A 21845-nucleotide genomic window follows, 5' to 3' on the forward strand; every position below is an offset into this window, starting at 1 on the left:
TAGTACACAAATATTAACCAAAATCAAGAAAAATAAGCACAACATCATCCTTTTTATGCTAATGGAAAATTTCATCTATATTCATCTTTTGATGTCAATGATTTTCTCAATTCTTTTTGTAGTTTCTGGCAATGAAAAACCAATTTTAGTACCCCTTAACTACACTTCCATTATGCAAACTAGAAATTTTTTTATGTCTATTGATTCATCCAATCTTCCAGATCCCCCAATGCCATCTTATACTTTTACTCTTTACCATCGCGATGTATTTGAAAAATCAAACTTCAAAGACTACGACTCCATGCTCAGAGCTCGTCTTGCTCGAGGGCATACTAGAGCAAGTTATTTGGCTTCGGTTTTTGAAAATGGTAACAATGTTAAATAAGGGATGGTTCGTGGACGAGCCATAGGGTTAACAACTACACACAGTGCAGAAGGTGAGCTTGTCGCGTCTTTTTTAATTGGTAGCGAATTCAGCAGAACTTATTTGCTAGTAGACACTGGCACTGATTTGGTTTGGTGGCAATGTGGACCATGTGGGCAATGCTACAAGCAAATATATCATCCTATATATAATTCTACTGCATCAAAAACTTTCCAAAAAATTGATTGCACTAAAGATAATTCGAGTTGCATCACTGAGGATCCAGCTTTTAAATGTATTGAAAAAATGCGTTATTGTCGCTATGATATACCATACGCAAGTGGTATCCAATCAGTAGGTTTCATGGCGTCTGAGGTGATTACTTTTACTTCAGACCATAAATCACAGAGGATTATGTTTGGATGTGGAAAAAATCAAAATGGTGGGAAAGTTATGTTTAGTGGTGCATATTCTGGGATTGTTGGCCTTAGTCGTAGAGTAAACCCGAATGATCCAGGTGGATATTCTTTACCATCACAACTTAACGCGACGTTATTTGCTTTTTGTCTACCAAGTTTTGATTCAGGAGAATCATCTATCCTCAGTTTCAATAAAGCCCCGTGGCCAGGAGCAAGAATGGCAAAATTAATACCAAATTACAGGTTACCTCAATTGCATTTTGTCGATCTTTATACAATCTTTATTGATGATAAGGAAGTTCCAGTGAAACCGTCATGGTGGCAATTTGGTAAAAACTTCAATGGTGGAGTCATCGTGGATACAGGGACCATAATTACACATTTTCCTCAAGATTTCTACATCTTATTTCGCGATATATTTAGATCTGAGGTAGAAGATCTTCAAATGGTTGATAATCCAATTGAAGATTTCGACACTTGTTACCAAGACATTGATGGTAGTGAAGTGTACTTTCCTGTTGTGAAGTTGTACTTTGGCAGCAAAAGTCCTGGTTCAATGTTGTTTCTGGCGCAAGAACGAGTTGTACTTCTCATAGGTGATCAGTATTGTCTAGCTTTTAAGGGATGGGATAAAGAATTAACATTATTAGGCTCTAATCAACTCCAAGCAGTAGGATTAACTTTTGATACTTCAGAGAACACTTTGACTTTCGACTTAGATGCATGTGATTGAAGTATACAAAAGTTCAAATTTTAAAAACTTAAAGGTTTATTCCAATTCAATATAAAATGGACTATATATGTTTCATTATTTTCTCTTGCTTTTCTTGTGCACTTTTATGTGCCTTTTGGTTTTATTGAAGACCTTTTATTTTGCTGTCATGTGACCAGGAGGTCACGAGTTCGAGCCATGAAAATAGCATCTTGAAGAAATGCAGGATATGGCTGCGTACGATAGACCCTTATGGTCCGACCCTTCCCCAGACCCCGGACGGGCTGCCCTTTTTTATCTATAGTTTTGGAAGAGATATAGTTTTGTTGTAAACGAACTCTTCCACTTGATGATTATTTCTTTTAAGTCATTGCACCAATTTGACTTTTGGATATGACTTGGCACGCCATGTGATTAGTGGACACATGATAGGGCTGTATTGTGGGTCGGGCCCGCGAGACCACATGCCTAATGGGCCAAACGGTCCGGTTCAAACGGGTCGGTCTCAAATGGTCTTTGAGGCCCACGGTGGGCTGGTCCTACACAAATAACCGCGAGTCCGGGACCGACAAGCGGGCCTGGGCCGGCAACCGGGCCTAACGGGCCCACCGATAATATATTTTCTTTTTTTTTTTAAAAAGACCAACGACTAGAAATTAAAAAAAGTAGCCATTGGCCCTTAATTTCAACAGTTGGGAAGTTTAAAAGAATAGCCATTTGGCCCCCAAACTTTGTTTTAACCTCAAACTTTTTATAATTACACTTTTTCCTATTCTCAACTATAAATACCCCCTCATTTTTTTATTTTTACTCACAAATTCATCAATCTCTCTAAATCTCTCTCTAATTTTCTTCTATAATTGCTTACTTTATTATTGCAATTTAGTGAAAAATTGTGAGGTTGGTGAATTGAAGTATTCAAGTCTTCAACGATATTCAATTTTCAAGAAGCTGTTCGTCAATTCGGTAAACTCGTTCCAACTCTTAAGTTTTAATTTTATAGTTTTGTGTGTTTTATTTAGTATAATTATAATTAATATGGACTTTTCTTTGAAAAAAAATATTTGGGGGTAAGGGTAAGGGAAAATCTAAAATTGGTGAATCTAGTCGCCAAGCTACTACTCTTCCCCCGGCTCCCCGACCCAGACCTGTTACCCGTCCTCCTCCACCTGTTATTCTTGATAGTGATAACCCTTGTTTTCAATTTTCCGATAGTCAATTTTGCCATGATGTTGCACCAGGTCAACAATTAAATGAAGAAGTTATGAATGCTCTTTATACTAATCAAACTATCTTTGAAAATGTAGAGGAAAATGATGATTTAGATGAAACGCAACCGAATTTAGATGATACACCTACTAGTCCTGTTAATAACCCAACTGATGCCCTGTCTGACCCTCCTGTAGTAACCCCTACTTTTAATAGACAACCTTCTAAACGGCCCGAAACATCTCTTGTTTGGCACTTTTTTACTCAACTAAGAGAACAAAATAAGGCTAAGTATAAAACTTGTGGGTCTTTGATGGCTCATAAATTTACTGGAGACCGTAGCGGTACGGGTAGTTTGGCTAGACAAATAAAGACATAAATAGAGATAAAGCTAGCTATTTACAAATGAAAGCTGCGCAAGAGTGGACAAGTGTAGATAGTACGGTTAACCCTAGTACAGGGTCAAATCTAGTTCAATCGGGAATTAACACTATTACCGGTGGCATTTAATATTTTGATCCAAATAAATATCGTGAAGAATTGGTAAAAATAGTTATTGTTATGTGCTTACCATATAGTTTTCCTTCTAACCCTCATTTTGTGCATTATATTAGAAGAGTTTTTAATCCTACCACCACCACCAACGAAAATTCCTCCGGACCTTGAAGGATTTATGAGATTTGTTAGAAATAATACATAGACTAATATGTAACTTGTATTTTGGCACATCTTCCTTAGTTTTTTTTTCTTTTAATGGTGGTATTAGTACCTTGTTGTGCTCATTCCATTGGGGGGGAGGAAGACTGGGAAGACTAAGAAAGATATTGTCATTTTTTGTTAATGTCGTAATAATAAAAATTATAAGATATTCCCTTGAATATTTCTTTGCAATTTATTTTGTGTTTAAATTTGATATAGTATATATAATAGATATAAGCTATATATTATATAAGGCAATATATAATTATATATACATACTATATATAAATATATAGCTATATATAAGCAATTTATATTAGTATATACATATATAGTTTACAAGAAATTGCCTTAGATAAAAAAAATTCAAAAACAAAATAGCCCGAAACGAAAAAGCCCGTTTAGGCCCGTGGGCCCGACCCATTTAGCCCGGGACCATGTGGGCTTAGGACCAGAGTGGGCCGGTCTCACCCATTTGCACCGTTAGGCCCGAGACCGTTTGGCCCAGCCCGTTTGGGCCCGGGCCCGTCCCACAATACATCCTTAACACATGATATGAATTTGGACCTTAAGATAAAATAATGTTCAATATTGACTAAATCTTTTTTGCGCCACTCGTATTCTATGATAGTGAAATTCTATTACCATTACGTCTTGCAAGGCATTACTCGTTCTAAAACAGGGTAGCCCGGTGCTCTAAGCTTCTGTTGTGCGCAGGTCCGGAAAGGGTCGGATCACAAGGGTCTATCGTACGCAACCTTACCCTGCATTCTATAAGAGGTTGCTTCTACGTCTCGAAGCTGTGACCTTGTCACGACCCTAAATCCAGATTCGACCGTGATGGCGCCCCTCGTGAAGACAACGCCAGCCAACTATTCCCAATTCGACGTTAAATAGTTAAACAACAAGAAAATAGTCTAAAACATGATTTAATAATACTAATTAACATGTAATATCATTAAAATGCGGAAGTACAACCCAACACAACCCGATACCGGGGTGTCACTAGTCATGAGCATCTATAAAACCTAATACAAGTCTGAAAAGTCTGCAAACTATTACAAATGTCTGATAAGAGATAGAAATGATAAAGAGGGAGAAATACGGTACTGCGGACGTCAAGCAGCTACCTCGTGGACTCCGATATTTGTCGGGAGCTCTCAACTCGCACTGGCATGATCCGCAACGCCTGATTCTGCACACAAGGGTGCAGGGAGTAAAGTGAGTACTCCAACTTAGTGAGTAACGGATGTAAATAAAGTCTGAAAGGAAGAAATCACGTAAGGCACAAAGCATTCTATAATGAAGCAGTAAAGTTATTTAAAAATAGAAAATCAGTGAAAGATAGGTAAAATCCTTTAACTCAAGTTTAACTTCATGAAAAGCCTTTCTCAATAATTAAGTAGGTAATTGACAGTCAATTATGAAAAGTAAACACATAAAGGCTCGCTCCTCGGGCATAGTATCAATAAATCCACCCCTCAGGCAACATCTCAGAACAGTACCAGCCCCTCGGGCAATCACATAGAACAATACCAGCCCCTCGGGCTCAATCTCACATCACAATGGGTACCCCCGCTCACTGGGGGTGTACAGACTCCTGGAGGGGCCCCTTACGGCCCAAGCGCAATAACAAGCTATCTTGTGGCATCAACACTAGGCCCTCGACCTCATATCAATCAAGCCACCTCGTGGCGTACATATCTGAGGCCCTCGGCTTCAAATCAATATCAGTGTTTCTTCACAACATAGGCCCTCGATCTTACTCAGTCAAAATCCTCACAAGCCACTCGGCAGCAGTAAAAACAGTGTTTCTCAGCCCAAACATCATTTAAAATATCATTTAAGTAATAAAACTGAGTAAACATGGCTGAGTATGAAAACAGTGGGAAAATAGCATGACTGAGTTCAAATATAAAGTCAAACAGTGAGGAAATATCAGTAAAAAAGCCCTGAAGGGTTCAAACTGTTGGCACGAAGCCCAAATATGGCATTCAGCCCAAATAATGATGATACCAAATAGTTTTCAATCAAATACGCGGTAAAATCATCAATCGGGATGGACCAAGTCACAATCCCTAATAGTGCACGACTCCACACTCGTCATCAAGCGTGTGTCTCACCTCAATATAGCACTACGATGTGCAAATCTGGGGTTTCAAACCCTCAGAATATCATTTACAATCATTATTCACCTCGAACCGGCTAAATCTCTAGCTCACGATGCCTTTGCCCCTCAAATCGGCCTCCATGCGCGTCGAATCTATCCAAAATCAGAACAAGGACGTCAAAATATACTAAGGGAATGAAGCCCAAGCGAAAACAATAAATAAATGGCACAAATCCCGAAATTACCAAAACCCGACCCCCGAGCCCACATCTCAAAATTCGATAAGAGTTACATCACCGGACATCTCGAAACCACGAGTCTATACATATCAAGAACATTGAAATTGGAGTCCAAATGACCCCTCAAATCCTCATTTAAAGTCTCTTAATCTCAAGCCCTAATTTCTCAATTTTAGGCTTAGATTCCATGATTTATTAGATAGATTTCACAATAGAATCGAGTTTTAAGTCCAAAATTCTTACCTACAAATATTTCCCCTTGAATCCCTCTTCAATCTCCTTCAAAAAGCTCCAAAAATGACAAACTATGGAGGAAATAAACCCCACATTCACGGACAAGACGACCTTAAAAACTTTCTGCCCAGGCATTAATTCCTTCTTCGCGAACGCGGTCAATGCCTCACGTTCGCGAAGCACAAAAATAACTTTGACTAAAATCCTCTTACGCGAACGCAACAAGACCCTCGCAAACGCGATGGTTCCTCAAACTTACCCTTCGCGAACGCATACCCTCTCTCGCGAACACGATGAACAAACTCGACCTCAGACCTAGCTGACCAAAAGACTCTATGTGGACGCGTCTCCTTTCTCGCGAACATGATGCACGAGCATGCAGCCCTTCGCGAACGCAAAGGATAAAATTCCACTAAATTCCACTGACTCTTCACGAACACGAGGGTCCACTCGCGAACGTGAAGAGTAAAAACCTGCAACAGCTGAACCTGCAATTTCTGCAACTCCAAACTTCACGAAATGGTCCGATTAACCACCTGAAACTCACCCGAGGCCCCCGGGACCTCAACCAAAGGAACAAACATAACCCAAAACCTTATTAAAACTTGTACCAATCTACAAAACACCTCAAACAACATCAAATCAACCAAAACACATTGGATTCAAGCCTAAATTTCCAAAATATTTTCGAATTACGCTTTTGATCAAAAAGTATATCAATCCTCGTCCGAATGACCTAAAATTTTGCACACACATCCCAAATGACCCAAAAGAACTACTGCAACTTCCGGAATTCCATTCCAAGTCCTATATCAAAATCTCACCTACCAACCGGAAAACACCAAAATATCAACTTCGCCAGTTCAAGCCTATATCTACTCTGAACCTCTAAAACTCATTCCGATCACACTCCTAAGTCATAAATTACCTCCCGAAGCTAACCGAACCATCGGAACTCACATACGAGCCCTATAACATATAAGTCAACATCCGATTGACTTTTCCAACTTGAACTTCCGTAAAAGAGACTAAGTGTCTCAAACCTTACCAAAATCATCCCGGATTCGATCCGACCAACCCGACACCACATAACACAGATAAACAAAGTATAAAGAAGTAGAAATAGGGAAAACAAAGTGGTAATTCATGAGATGACTGGCCGGGTTGTCACATTCTCCCCAACTTAAACAAACGCTTGTCCTCGAATGAGTCAAGAAACATACCTGAAGCCTTAAACAAGTGAGGATATCTGCTCCGCATCTCCCACTCGGTCTCCCAGGTAGCCTCCTCTACAGGCCGACCTCTCCACTGCACTTTCACTGAAGCTATATCCTTTGACATTAACTTTCGAACCTGACGACCCAAAATAGCTACTGGCTCCATATCATAAGTCAAATCATCATCCAACTGAACCGTGATGAAATCCAAAACATAAGACGGATCCCCAATATACTTTCGGAGCATAGAAACATGAAATACCGGATGCACACTCGACAAGCTGGGTGCAAAAGCAAGCTCATAAGCCACCTCCCCAATCCTCCGAAGCACCTCAAAAGGTTCAATGAACCGCGGACTCAACTTCCCTTTCTTCCCAATTCTCATAACACCCTTCATGGGCGAAACCTTCAATAGAACCTTCTCGCCGACCATGTAGGAAACATCTTGAACCTTCCGGTCAGCATAACTCCTTTGTTGCGACTGCGCTGTATGAAGCCTCTCTTGAATCACCTTCACCTTCTCCAAAGCATCCTGCACCAAATCAGTCCCCAATAGCCTAGCCTCACCGGGCTCGAACAAACTAACTGGAGATCTACACTGCCTCCCACACAAAGCCTCATATGGAGCTATCTGAATACTCGGCTGTAGCTGTTGTTATAAGCAAACTATGCAAGCGGTAGAAACTGATCTCATGACCCTCCGAAATTAATGACACAAGCACGCAACATGTCGTCCAATATCTGAATAGTGCGCTCGGACTATCCGTCCATCTGAGGGTGAAAATTGTGCTCAACTCAACCTAAGTACCCAACTCTCGCTGCACAGGCCTCCAAAACTGTGAAGTAAACTGAGTGCCCCTATCTCCTGGATATAAATCTCTGCCAACCACTCTGAAGAATAAGTAGTACACATAGGAATGAAGTGTACAGACTTAGTAAGCCGATCCACAATCACCCAAATAGCATCGAACTTCCTCAAAGTCCGTGGAAGTCCCATAACAAAGTCCATAGTGATCCTCTCCCACTTCTACCTTGGATGTAGTTGTAAAGCTTGGGAGATGAACAACAATGGTGGAGCCCTGGAAGCTTCTCGAAGGAAAGAGAGAATGAGAAAAAGTGGGAGCAGAAAATGATTTTCTGATTAACTGAAAAATAATATCTATACAAAGTGTATGTATATACATGTACCCTACACGTGACGCACAAGTGAGTGCACTAACTAACAAAGAATCTAACTAACTAACTTACTTAACTATGTTTACACACATAATTAAGACAATATCTCAATACCCCCTCCTCAAGTTGGAAGTGAGGGTATCACTGCCAACTTGTTCATAACTATAGCATGCTTGACTCCAGTGAGGGCCTTGGTTAGGACATCAACTAACTGGTAATCAGTTCCAATATGATGGAGGAATACTAGGCCTTATTGTAGCTTATCTCTCATAAAGTGGCAATCGACCTCAATGTGTTTGGTGCGATCGTGAAACACAGGATTGCGGGCAATGTAGAGCTGATTGGATATCATATAACACTGGGACAGGTTTAGGGAACTGGACTGTTAGCTCATCAAACAACCTGCACAACCAAGTAAGCTCACTAACAACAAGTCTTAGGCTCTATATTCAGCTTCAGCAGAAGAGAGAGATATGGTGGCCTGATTCTTAGACTTCCAACTGATAGGACTATCACCAAGGAGCACCAAATATCCAGTAATAGACTTTCTAGAATTTGGGCAAGCTGCCCAATCAAAATCGCAATACCCTTTAACAGAACAATCAGAGCTAGCAGACATGAAAACCCCAAGGGTAGGATCAGTCTTCAAATATCTAAGGAAGTGATAAGCAGCCTTTAAGTGAGGTTCCCTGGGGTCTTGCATAAATTGACTAAGGTGTTGCACACTATATGCAATGTCAAGCCTCGTATTGGTTAGGAAATTCAATTTACCTATCAGAGTCCTATAGAGAGAAGGATCTGTTAGAGGCATACCTTTCTTAGCCTTTAGTTTAACATTAGGATCCAATGGTGAAGTGAAGGAGCTACAATGGAGACACTCATACTCATTTAGTAGATCAAGTACAAAGTTCCTTTGGGAGATTATAGCACCATCGTCCTTGTACAAGACTTCTAGGCCTAGGAAATAATGTAATCTTCCCAAGTCCTTGATCCTAAACTAAGCATGTAGAAAAGCTTTCAGCAAAGTAATTTCCTTGGAATTATTACCTATAATGATTACATCATCAACATAGATAGCAACAAAGATAGCAGAGGAGTCAGTCTTTTTGTAAAATAGGGAATAATCATGAAGGGAGTGAACATATCCTTTGGAACACAGAGCCTCAACTAGTTTAGCATACAACTGTCGACTGGCCTATTTTAAGCCATACAATGATTTGTTCAACTTATACACTAGCCCAGGTTTAACAACTAATAAACCAGGGGGTAGATCCATATACACTTCCTCATGGAGATCTCCATGAAGGAAGGCATTATTTACATCAAGTTGAAAAATCCCCCAATGTTTCTTTATTGCAGTTGCTATGAGTGCCCTGATGGTGGTCATTTTCACAACTGGGGAAAAGGTTTCAGTATAGTCAACACCAGCCTGCTGAGTATACCCTTTCACCACCAATCTGGCCTTGAATATCTCAACACTACCATCAGCTTTGTGCTTGACCTTATACACCCATCTACAGCCTATTGACCTTTTGCCTGTAGGTAAGGGAACTAAATCCCAGGTCTGATTAGCATGAAGGGCCTCAAATTCTAATGTCATGGCTGCTTGCCAAGCTGGATCTAAAACTGCTTCCTCATAAGAATTTGGCTCATTGTCATGGTAAATACTTTTCATAATATTCTGACTATTAGGAACTAGAGAGGTGACGGGAACATGGTGGTGCTTAAAGAAAAGAGCACTAAGGGAAAAAAGGGAATCTGGAGAGGATGTGGTCACAGAAGGAGACAGGTACAAGGTGTATATCAAGGTGCAGGTTAGGCATGGAACACATATAATCTTTCAAATGCACAGGTAGATGATGTTCTTTAGTATATCTCCTAGGTATTTGGTTGACTTCGGGAAAAGATGGTGAAGGTTAAGGAACAACTTGTGATGGATTACAGGGAGAATTCACAGATGAATTGTCTATAGGTGAGACTATAGAGGGGACATCAAAATTATTTGTTGATAATTGAGTAGTGTGAGTATCAGAATAGTTATGGATACCAGAATGTACCTCAGTGAGTGGTATATCCTGTGTAAAAGAAGTAGGATCAAGAACTGGAGGAAATTGAGGAGAGGAATCAAATACAATAACAAAGTGGAAAATATGCTCATGAAAGGTCACATCCCTGGAAATATGAATCTTCTTAGTGGCCAAATTGAGAACTTTGTACCTTTTTGTCTCATAAGGGTATCCCACAAAAACATGGGGAGTGGTTCTAGGTTCAAATTTATCTCTATGAATCTTGGGTATAATGGAAAAACATAGGCAACCAAAGCTTCTGAGGTAGGAATAGGTTGGCCTTTTATTATAGAGGACTTCAATTGAGCATTTATTTTTTAGGTAAGTAGTGGGGAGTCTATTGATAATATGAGTGGCAACCAAAACACACTCACCCCAATATTGTAAGGGTAATTTGGACGGGAAAAGGAGTGCCCTGGCAGTTTCTAAAAGGTACCTATGTTTTCTTTCTACGACCCCATTTTGTTGAGGAGTGTAGTGACATGTTCTTTGATGAATAATCCCTTTTGACTGAAGGAAAGATGAGGTTTCTGCATTTACAAACTCTGAACCATTGTCTGAGCTAATGTACCTTATATTTGTTTTGAAATGAGTTTTAACTAATGATATAAACCCTTTGATAACTTGCAATGTATTGCTCTTATTGGTTAAGAGGTGAGTCCAGGTGGCCCTACTATAGTCATCTACTAGGGTGAGAAAGTATTTATAGTTGTCATGAGTGGCCACACTATAGGGTCCTCAGAGGTCCACATGAAGAAGTTCAAAAAGAGAGGTTGTGGTACTGGTTCTGTGAGGGAAAGCTAGTCTGAGTTGCCTGGCCATGGGACAAATAGTGCAGAGATAAGGTTGCTTAGTTGAGAATTGAACATGAATGGAGGATATCTCTCTCATCTTGACAAAAGGGACATGTCCCAATCTAAAATGCCATAGTAAGATCCTTAAGGAATCAACTTTCACTATTAGGCGCCAAAACGCTCCTAGTTCATCCAAAACCCAATCCGGACATACGCCCAAGTCCGAAATCATCATGCGAACCTGTTGGAATCTCCAAATTTCGGGTACGGGGTCGTTTACTCGAAATGTTTACCGAAGTCAAACTTGGCCTTTTAAGCCAACATTAAGGAACCAAGTGTTCCGATTTTAACCCAAACTCTTCCAAATTCCAAACCAACCATCCCCGCAAGTCATAAAATTATTTAGGGGAATGGGGTTCTAGAAAGCAAAATGACCAGTTGGGTCATTACACTCTCCACCTCTTAAACAAACGTTCGTCCTCGAACGGGTTTAGATTCATACTTGAAGTGCTAAGTAAGCGTGGATATCTGTTCCGCATGTCTTTCTCGGACCCCAGGTCGCCTCCTCAACTGGTTGTCCCCTCCATTGAACCTTTACCGTGGAAATCCTCTTAGATCTCAATTGGCGATCCTGTCTATCAACAATAGCAATTGGCTCCTCCTCATACCCCAAGCTCTCATCTAGGTGAATAGTGCTGAAGTCTAACACATGCGACAGGTCAGCGTGGTACCTCCGGAGCATAGACACGTGAAAAATCGGATGAACTCCCGATAAGATGAGGGGTAAAAGAAGCTCATAAGCAACCTCCCCAACTCGCTTCAACACCTCAAATGGGCCTACAAACCTGGGGCTTAACTTACCTTTATTTTCGAATCTCATAATACCCATCATCGGCGAGACTTTCAAGAGAACCTTCTCGCCGACCATGAATTATGCATCCGCGCCTTCTGATCCGCGTAACTCTTCTGTCTGGACTGTGGTATGAGAAGTCGCTCCTGGATCAACTTTACCTTCTCCAAGGCATCTTTCACTAAATTTGTACCATATAAATTAGCCTTACCAGGCTCAAACCATCCGATAGGAGATAGACATCGCCAACCATATAAAGCCTCAAATAGAGCCATCTCGATGCTGGACTGATAGCTGTTGTTGTAAGAAAACTCGGCCAAAAGAAAAAACTGATCCCACTGCCCTCCAATGTCAATCACACATGCTCTAAGCATGTCCTCCAGAATCTGAAATGTCCGCTCCGATTGCCCGTCGGTCTGTGGGTGAAATGTTGTGCTAAGTTCTACACGGGTCCTCAACTCACTCTGTACGGCTCTCCAGAAATGGGAATTGAACTGAGGGCCTCTATGTTATATGATGGAAACAGGCATACCGTGCAACCGAACTATCTCCCGAATATAAATCTGAGCCAACCTCTTTGAAGTATAGGTAGTCATAACCGGAATGAAGTGTGGCGACTTGGTCAACCTATAGACAATGACCCAAACTGCATCAAACTTCCGCAAGGTCCACGACAACCAAACTATGAAGTTCATAGTAATGCGCTCCCATTCCCACTCAGGTATAGGCATCTACTGAAGTGGTCCACCTGACATCTGGTGCTTATACTTAACCTGCTGGCAATTCAAGCACCTAGCCACATATTTAACTATGTCTTTCTTCATTCGCCACCATCAATAATGCTTCCTCAGGTCACGATACATCTTCGTAGCACCTGGATGGATAGAATACCGTGAAATGTGTGCCTTCTCTAGAAGCCTCTCTCTTAAGCCATCGACATTAGGAACACATAGGCGACCCTGGAGTCGCAGAACACCATCCTCACGAATAGAAACCTCTTTGGCACTACCATGTAGTGCCATCTCTCTAAGAACTGCCAAATGTGGATCATCGAACTGGCGAGCCTTGATCTGCCGCAATAATGAAGACTGAGCAACAACACACGTAAGGACTCGACTGGGCTCTGAAATATCCAACCTCACAAGTCTGTTAGCCAAGGACTGAATGTCCAAAGCTAGTGGCCTCTCCTCTACTGAAATGAATGCCAAGCTACCCATACTCTCTACTTTCCTACTTAAGGCATCTGCAACTACATTTGCCTTGACCGACTGATAAAGAATGGTGATGTCATAATCCTTCAGTAACTCAATCCACATTCGCTGCTTCAAATTGAGATCCCTTTGCTTCGACAAATGCTGTAAGCTGCGATGATCAGTATAAACCTCACATAACACCCCATACAGATAATGCCTCTATATCTTAAGAGCATGAATAATCGCTGCTAACTCTAAATCATGTACGGGGTAATTCTTCTCATGAATCTTTAGTTGACGCGGAGCATATGTAATAACTCGCCCCTCCTACATCAATACACAACCCAAGCCAACGCATGAAGCATCGCAATATACCATATACATCCCCGATCTGGAAGGCAATAATAGAACCGATGTTGTAGTCAAAGTTGTCTTGAGCTTCTGAAAGCTCGCCTCACAATCATCGGACCAACGGAAAGGAGCATCCTTCTAGGTCAATCTAGTCAAAGATGCTGCAATGGATTAAAAACCCTACACAAATCGGCGATAATAACCTACTAGCCCCAGGAAACTTTTGATCTTAGTCACTGAAGTAGGACGTGGCCATCTCTGAATTGCCTCAATCTTCTTGGGGTCCACCATAATACCCTCTCATGATACAACATGCCCCAAGAATGCTACTGACTCTAGCCAAAACTCATACTTGGAGAACTTAGCATATAGCTTCTGCTCTCGCGATAACTGAAGCACTACTCTCAAATGCTGCTCGTGCTCCCCCAGGCTACGTGAGTAGATCAAGATGTCATCAATGAAGACAATAACAAAGGAATCAATATAAGGCCTGGACACCCTGTTCATCAAGTCCATAAACGTCGCTGGGGCATAGTCAAGTCGAAGGACATCACCAGAAACTCACAATGGCCATACCTAGTACGAAAAGTAGTCTTCGGGACATCCGAGTCCCGAATCTTCAGTTGATGATAACCTGATCTCAAGTCGATCTTAGAGAACACCCTAGCACCCTACAATTGGCCGAAAAAATCATCAATGCGCGGCAATGAGTACTTGTTCTTGATGGTAGCCTTGTTCAACTGGCGGTAATCAATGCACATCTGCATAGTCCCATCTTTCTTCTTCACAAACAACACTGGTGCACCCCAAGGTGACACACTCAGTCTCACAAATCTCTTTGCTAACAATTCCTCAAGTTGCTCTTTCAACTCCTTCAACTCTTCCGGAGCCATACGGTACGATAGGATAGATATAGGCTGGGTACCTGGAGCCAAATCAATACAGAAATACATATCACGATCTGGTGGCATGCCTGGAAGGTTAGAAGGAAACACATCGGCGAACTCCCGAACTACTGGAACTAAATCAATCATCGAAGACTCTGTGGTGGTGTCCCGAACATAAACTAGATAAGCCAAACAACCCTTCTCGATCATGTAAGCATGTAATTTTTGACCCGCGCAACTTTTAAAAGTAGTATTTTTAAAAAAATATTTACTTATTTTTATTTTAATAGGATTTAGCCTATTTTTCACTTTTAATTAGTCTAATAGTAGAACATAAAAGTCGAAAATACAAAAATATTTTAAATTTTATCTTTTATCTTTCTATTTAAGTTGAGGCCATTAATCTTTTGTAGTAATATTAATCTAAATTTGCTATCATTCTAATTAACTTTTCTTTACTTTCATTTTAATATATAATCTTTGAAAAATAATGGTTTCATATGAATATAAAGTTCATGTTAGTTAAAGTCAATTACTAGTATTCTAGTAGTATTTTGCTAGTTATTTTTAGTCTTTAAACCTAATTTAGAAGTCCAACAAGACCGAAACCATTACCCCTTCTTCTTTAACCCTTACACTTTAACCTTTCTTCTTAACCTATACAAGACTCAAAGAGAGACACGACCAAGTCCGGATCGCCGGCCCACCCCTTCAAAAATTCCATGACCTCTTTCTCTAAACTTACCCACACCTAATCTGTCGCCCACCCCATGGGAGAACCTTGAGATTTTTCATTCACTCACATATAAGCGCACATACACGCACAGTAAGGGAAATCAGAGGAAAGGGATTTGTGGGTTTTGTTTGTTTTGATTTCCAACTTTTCCATTTTCGGATTTTTTGAGTTCTTCGCTGAAAATTAGGTGAGCTTCTTCACTTTCTTTTTCTTTATTTCAAAGATAAAAAAAATAGAAAAATACAAACAAACAAAGAAATACATTGCTGCCCTTTCTTCTATTTTTGATTTAGTTTTCAAAGACGGAGTTTGATTGAGATCGAGGTCTTTTCGATCCCGTGTTCTGTTCGTAGCTCAAGGATTTGGGAGGTAACATTTCAGATTTCATTTGGCAAAATATATTTGAGTTCCAAGTCGAGGTCACCGGTTAGTTTCTGCCATTAATTTAATCAAAACAGAAGTGAAATCTTGGCTTTACTTTGAGGTTCCATCTTTTGCTACTTTTCTATTCCCTTTCTGGTAATGTTGTTTGTTTACCTCTTATGTTTTCCTGCCTAGTACGAGAACTTTTTATATTTACCATGATAGATGTGCATAATTACTTGTCCTTTGATTGTTAATTTGGTATATTGAAGTAGCAAAGTCAGTTGTTGGGATTGACTAAAGAAAGTTATTTGACGGAGTTGATTTAAGAAAACTTGTGTGATTGGTGTTGAGTCCGTTACAAATTAGGTGAGAAACAAATGGGTTATGGGAGTTGGCTTTAATAAAGTGAAGGAAATTGGCCTTAAATGATCTTGATGCTTTTATTCTACTCATTTATTAATTAAACGCTAGTAGCATGTTTTAGGCCGATCACATTCGGGTAGGCAAACTTTAGGCTTTCTTCCTTTCATTTGAGGTAAGAGGTCATCCATTAGTTCATTTATTCGGGGAATGCCCCGAAGGATTTGTATATAGTTTATTCCGGGGAATGCCCCGAAGAACTTTGTAAATATTTAGTATTTATGATTTTGCTTTACGCTTTTCTTTTATTAGATGGGGACGATCTCAAGCCTCCTTTTGTGTTTATTTGCCTCTTATGTGTTTTTTTTACCTCAATTTGAATATTCTAAAAGCCAACTAGATCGAGTACGCAACCATGATTTTCACTGGACTTGAGGAGTGCCTAACACCTTCTCCCCGAGTCAAATAAATCCTCTTACCCGATTGTCTGGTGCAGACTTAGTTTTAGAGTCTCCAGTAGTTTAAAAGAAAAAAAATTATTTTTAGAAAAACGGTGACCTGACACACCGAAATCAATGTCAGGTGGCAACTCTGAGTTAATCCTTTTGAACACAAATTTTTGTCACATTCTAATTGAAAACCCTTTTCAAGCTTTACAGAAATCTTTTATTAATTTAAGAGGGTTAAGTGAAGTTTGTTAAAAAAGGGTATGATAGACCATATGTCGAGCCTTCAGAAAAGAAATAACCCGACTAGATGTACTAACTGAGGAACCCTTCCACTCCAACCTCAGCAACTCTGGCATCGCTAAAGTAACAGTCTTGGCATGGCAATCTAGGACGATGTGATATGGGGATAACCATTCCATGCCCAGGATGACCTTAATGTCGGTCATATCAAGCAATATGAGATCTTCTCTAGTCTGAAAACCACAGAATGTGACCACACAGGACCGATAGATCCGATCCACAACCACATAATCGCCCAAAGGAGTGGACACATAAACGGAAGTACCTAAGGACTCACGAGGAATATCCATGAAATGAGCAAATAGAGATGACACATATGAATAGGTAGACCCTGGATCAAATAGTACTGAAGCATCCCTACCGCATACGGAAATAATACCTGTGATAACGGCATCTAAGGCCAAAGCATCTGACCTAGCCGGAGAAGCATAGAATCTGGCTGGAGCGTCGACTGGCTGGCCTCCACCTGACTGAACAGTAGTGGCTGACCTCCCCCTGTCTGGCCTCTACCTCTAAGACGACCCCTACCAGTCTGTCCTCTGCCTCTGGACGGCAAGATAATAGTGCTATAATCATGTCCTACTGACCCTACTGCACTACCTTGCCCCGAAGTCTGGGGAAGGTCCTCTTCATGTGACCCAAATCTCCACACTCGTAACAACCTTTCGGCACTACAGACTACTACCCTGAAGTCTGAACCTGATGGCTTGAATACCCACTAGAGGAACCCTAAATGGTTGGTGGGCAGTTTGAACTCTCCGGTATAGCACTAAAGTAGGAGCTGAAGAACCCTGGAGACTTGAATACCCACTGGAAGAACCCTGGATGGCTGGCGGGCGATAAGAACTCTTTGGTATGACGCTGAAATAGGGGCGCGCTGGAGCACCTTGAGGAGGTGGTAGTGCTGAATACGGGGGCCTGCTGGGCTGACCCTTCCCAAACTGACCTCTACCCCTAGCCGGGGCACCTCTAAACTTTCCAGAGAATCGAGCCCTCGTGTCCTGCTGCATATGCTCTCTACCTCTCAGAAGGTAGCACTCAATCCTCCGAGCAATCTCCACTACCAGCTGATAAGGAGTCCCCATCTTGACCTCTCAGGCCATGTTGGCCCTAATACCAGAGTGCAGACCTGCAACAAACCTCTGCACTCACTCTGCGTCAGTAGGAAGCATCATCAGTGCATGGCGAGACAACTCAGAAAACCTCGCCTCACAGTCGGTCACTGACATTTGACCCTGCTCAAGCTGCTCAAACTGATATCGCAACTCTTCCCTCTCAGAGGGTGGAATATACCTATCCAAGAATAGTTGTGTAAACTGGCCCCAAGTAATGGGAGGAGAACCCGCTGGCCTACCAAGGACATAAGACTGCCACCATCTACAGGCCCAGCCCTCCAGCTGAAAAGTAGTGAAGTCAACCCCATGAGACTCCAATCCTCATGTTGTGCCGTCTGTCCCTGCACCTATCAATAAAATCTTGGGCATCCTCATGACGCTTGCCTATGAAGATATGAGGGTGTACCCTGGTACATCTATCTAATAACTTTTGTGGATCACCGTCCGCAGCTGGTCTGGGAGCGGGTACCACTTCGCAACTGGTTGGGCCCCATCTGCAGGAAGTGCACCCGGAGTTTGATACACTACAGCTGCATGACCAGGAGCCTGAGCAGTAGGGGTCTGTGCTCCCCCTCCCGCCTGCGATGTGGCTGGGTCTGCTGCAAATAAAACAGCTTGGGTCATAGAATCCATGAACCACAGCATACAGCCCATGACCTCCTGAAAGCCCGATGCTATCATAAAGTACGCCGGGCAAGGCTCTGCTACGGGCACCTCGCCCTGCTCCTCAATACTAGTATCCCCTGCAGGATCCACTGGTGGTGCAACTAGGATAGCTTTGGGACTCCCTCGTCCCCTACCTCAGGCCGATGCCCTCCCCCGACCTCTGCCTTGGCCTCTAGCAACGGGGGGACTAGCTCCTCCCAGGTCTGGAATGTCTGTCGTGTGCGTCCTCACCATCTATGAGAGAATAGAAGAAGGAAATTTAGTATAACATCAACTGCACGATAGAAGATGAATAAATAGTAGTTTCCTAACACCCTATAGCCTGTCGAAGATAAGTATAGACGTCTCTGTACCGATCCGCAAGACTCTAATAGGTTTGCCTATTACTGCTGAGAATACGTGAACCTAGTGCTCTGATACCATGTTGTCTCGACCTAAATTCCATTATAAGACGTGATGGAGCCCAACTCCGTTGTTTGGCAAGCCAACCCTAAGTCAACTAGTGAGTTCTCATTTATTTTCATAAACAATCTCAACATTTACTTAACTTTAAAACATTCAATAATTAACAATTTTATAAGGCAACTGAAATAGGAAAGACTAAAGGAATTATAATAATAGAAATACAACCCAAAAGTAATAGTCTACTAATGAGTGTGCCAGGATCTAGTGTCACAAGTACGAGGGCAACTAGTAGAATGTATAAAAGAATATAACTATCCTACTGCCTGAAATAGAATAGACAGTAATAACAAAAGGAGAGACTCCGGCATGCTGTTGAACGACTCAGAAGAGGCAGCTCACCGTAGAATCTCGGTCAAGAATCAGGAACGCACGTCGGACGGGTAGCTAGATGCCCCTGCCTCAGATCCTATATAATTAAGTACAAAAGCGTACCATGAGTAAATAAATAATATGTACCTAGTAAGTATCCGGTCTAACCTCGAAGAAGTAGTGAGAATGGGTCGACTTGATACTTACTAGGGTAAATAATAATATAATTTAAGTGTTACGCTAAACATGGATGTCATGAATTAAATAACAATTTGTAATAGGAAGTGATGGGTTCATTCATAAATAATATCCAGTTTCTGACATTTCAGTTAACAATATATATTTCAAGGCATTTAAAGCAGTTCAAATCACACAAACTACCAAGCATATAGCATGTGAAAATAATTCCAAAGTCGTACGACCCGATCTAACATAATAATAAATGTATCTATTACCCCGCTCACGAATCACACATGTGACGTGGTCAAATACGATTAAACACATCAACCAGTCAATCAACAATTCATCAGGAAAGCAATTACCCAAAGTAATGATAACTTCTCTTTAACGGTTAAGAAAATGATATTTAACTTTTTAGAAATTCATTTGGCAAGTTCAATATGATATACGCAATTTGAATTGACATAAAGTTACAAGTACGACAATAAAGCATGCTTTTGGGTCCTAGACTACCCGGACAATTAGCATAATAGTAGCTATGTACGGACTCTCGTCACCACGTATTACGTAGCCCCCACAGATAGTAACATATATTTATTTAATTCACCTATGAGGTTAATTCCCTCTTACAAGGTTAGAAAGGAGACTTACCGTTCCCCAAAACTTACTTCCAAATTCAAGAATGCGCACAAACTCTCAAATCGGAGCCGAACGATCCAAAACTATTCAAATAGGGTAAGAACTAGTCAATATATGCTCAAGAGTTCATATTCTAAATATTAAAGTAATTTCCCAACCCTAAATGCAAGGTTCCTAAAATTCATCCCCGGGCCCATGTACCCGGATTCCGGAAACTTTCAAAGAAAGTCGTTACCCATAACTTTAGGATCAAGAATATATAATTTCTACTATATTCCACAACAAATTTTGTGGTTAAATCTCATTTTTATCAAAACCCTAGGTTTTACTCTAAACCCATAATTTTCACTAATTTACATGTTGTAATCTACCCATAATCTATGTATTAAACTCACATTAAGTAGAAATAACTTACCTCACAAAGCTAGGTTAAAATCCCCCCCTTTTGAAGCTCCCAAATCGCCCAAGAATGGAGTGAAATGTATCAAAAATGACAAACTCCTATATTAAATAAATGCAACTGCCTTTAGCGATTTCCGCACCTGCGGTGAAGGGACCACATCTGCGGTCTCGCTTCTATGGAAATGGGCTGGACCAGCTGGGACCGCAATTGTGGTCAGGTGACGGCTTATGCGGTTCCGCTTTTGCAGAAGAGGAGTCGCATCTGCGGAACCTAGGCTCCTCCCTTTGGGCCGCATCTGCGATAGTTTAGCCATTTCTACGGGATCGCACCTGTGGCTAGCCAACCGCAGGTGCGGTCATGACAGCAATTGGAGCTTCAGCTCTTTCTCAAATTTTCAACTTAGCTCAAGCCTCATCCGATTGATGCTCAGGGCCCCGGGACCCCACCCCAATATACCAACAAGTTTGAAATCATAAAACGGACTCGCTCGAACCCTCGGAACGCCCGAAACAACATTAAAACTAAGGATCACACCCTAAAACCAATTGAATCAAACATATGAACTTCTAGTTTCTCAATCTAATTCCAATGTGCCGAAACGTACTTGTACTACTGATAAGTTGGTATTTTACCAACTTATCTTGTCTTTAAACTTATATTTTTGCTATGTTTGAGTAATAAAATCTCGTGTTTAATGTCATTTACTCTATATTACAGGTTCTATGTGATTTAGAAGTGATCTTGAAGAATCCAAGTGAAATGAGTCAAAAAGAAGCTAAAATGAAAAAAATCTAGAAAGGGGCCTCAGTTATCGCAAATACGACACAATACTGGGAAATGCGAAGAAAGCAGAGTTGGGAATTACGAGTAATCCATCGCAATTGCGAAGGAAGACCAATCAAGCAATCTTCGCTAATGCGAAGAAGACTTCACAAATGCGAAGTCTTTATCGCAAATGCGAAGGTCAACAGTATGGTCATAGTTCGCAAATGCAAAAATCGTGCTTCAGTTCTGGGCAATTATGTCATTGCACATTTTTTATCCCCAAATCCTTTAATACCCAAACCAGCTCATTTGTAAAATATCTTTTGGCTTATTTTCAGTCTTAGGACTAAAGAGAATAAGGTTGGAAGCTAGGGTTTATGCACTTACACTTGGGTTTTGAAGATTTGAAGATTGTGGTTAAGAATTTCTTACTCCTTTGTACTCATTCTTCATTTCCTTGCTTTGTATTGAATATCTAAGTGTGTAGTATTGTATTCAACACTTGAATCTTGTTTATGGAAATAATCATATTTAAAGTGTGGATTAAATACCTTGTTGTGCTTACGTATTGA

General features: G+C 41.0%; 1 protein-coding gene and 1 long non-coding RNA gene across 3 annotated transcripts; both read left to right on the forward strand.

Moving 5' to 3' along the window:
* Positions 1-388: 388 nt before the first annotated feature.
* On the forward strand, positions 389-1516 carry LOC107770560 (protein ASPARTIC PROTEASE IN GUARD CELL 1-like). Its single transcript, XM_016589882.2, has one exon. The coding sequence runs from the start codon at positions 389-391 to the stop codon at positions 1514-1516; it is 1128 nt and encodes a 375-aa protein (XP_016445368.2).
* Positions 1517-15112: 13596 nt separating this feature from the next.
* On the forward strand, positions 15113-21821 carry LOC142164152 (uncharacterized). Of its 2 annotated transcripts, none has more exons than XR_012694688.1 (2): positions 15113-15682; positions 21226-21821. It is a non-coding gene; the product is annotated as an uncharacterized LOC142164152 (long non-coding RNA). The 2 variants fall into 2 exon arrangements; XR_012694689.1 differs by having other exon boundaries at positions 15113-15625.
* The last annotated feature ends 24 nt before the right edge of the window (positions 21822-21845 follow it).

The sequence above is a fragment of the Nicotiana tabacum genome, chromosome 9 (assembly GCF_000715075.1).
Source record: "Nicotiana tabacum cultivar K326 chromosome 9, ASM71507v2, whole genome shotgun sequence".
NCBI classification, from domain to species: Eukaryota; Viridiplantae; Streptophyta; class Magnoliopsida; order Solanales; family Solanaceae; genus Nicotiana; species Nicotiana tabacum.

Excerpts from the sequence above, each read along its gene's own strand:
- LOC107770560 (XM_016589882.2), top strand. The coding sequence starts at position 389 with ATGGTTCGTGGACGAGCCATAGGGTTAACAACTACACACAGTGCAGAA.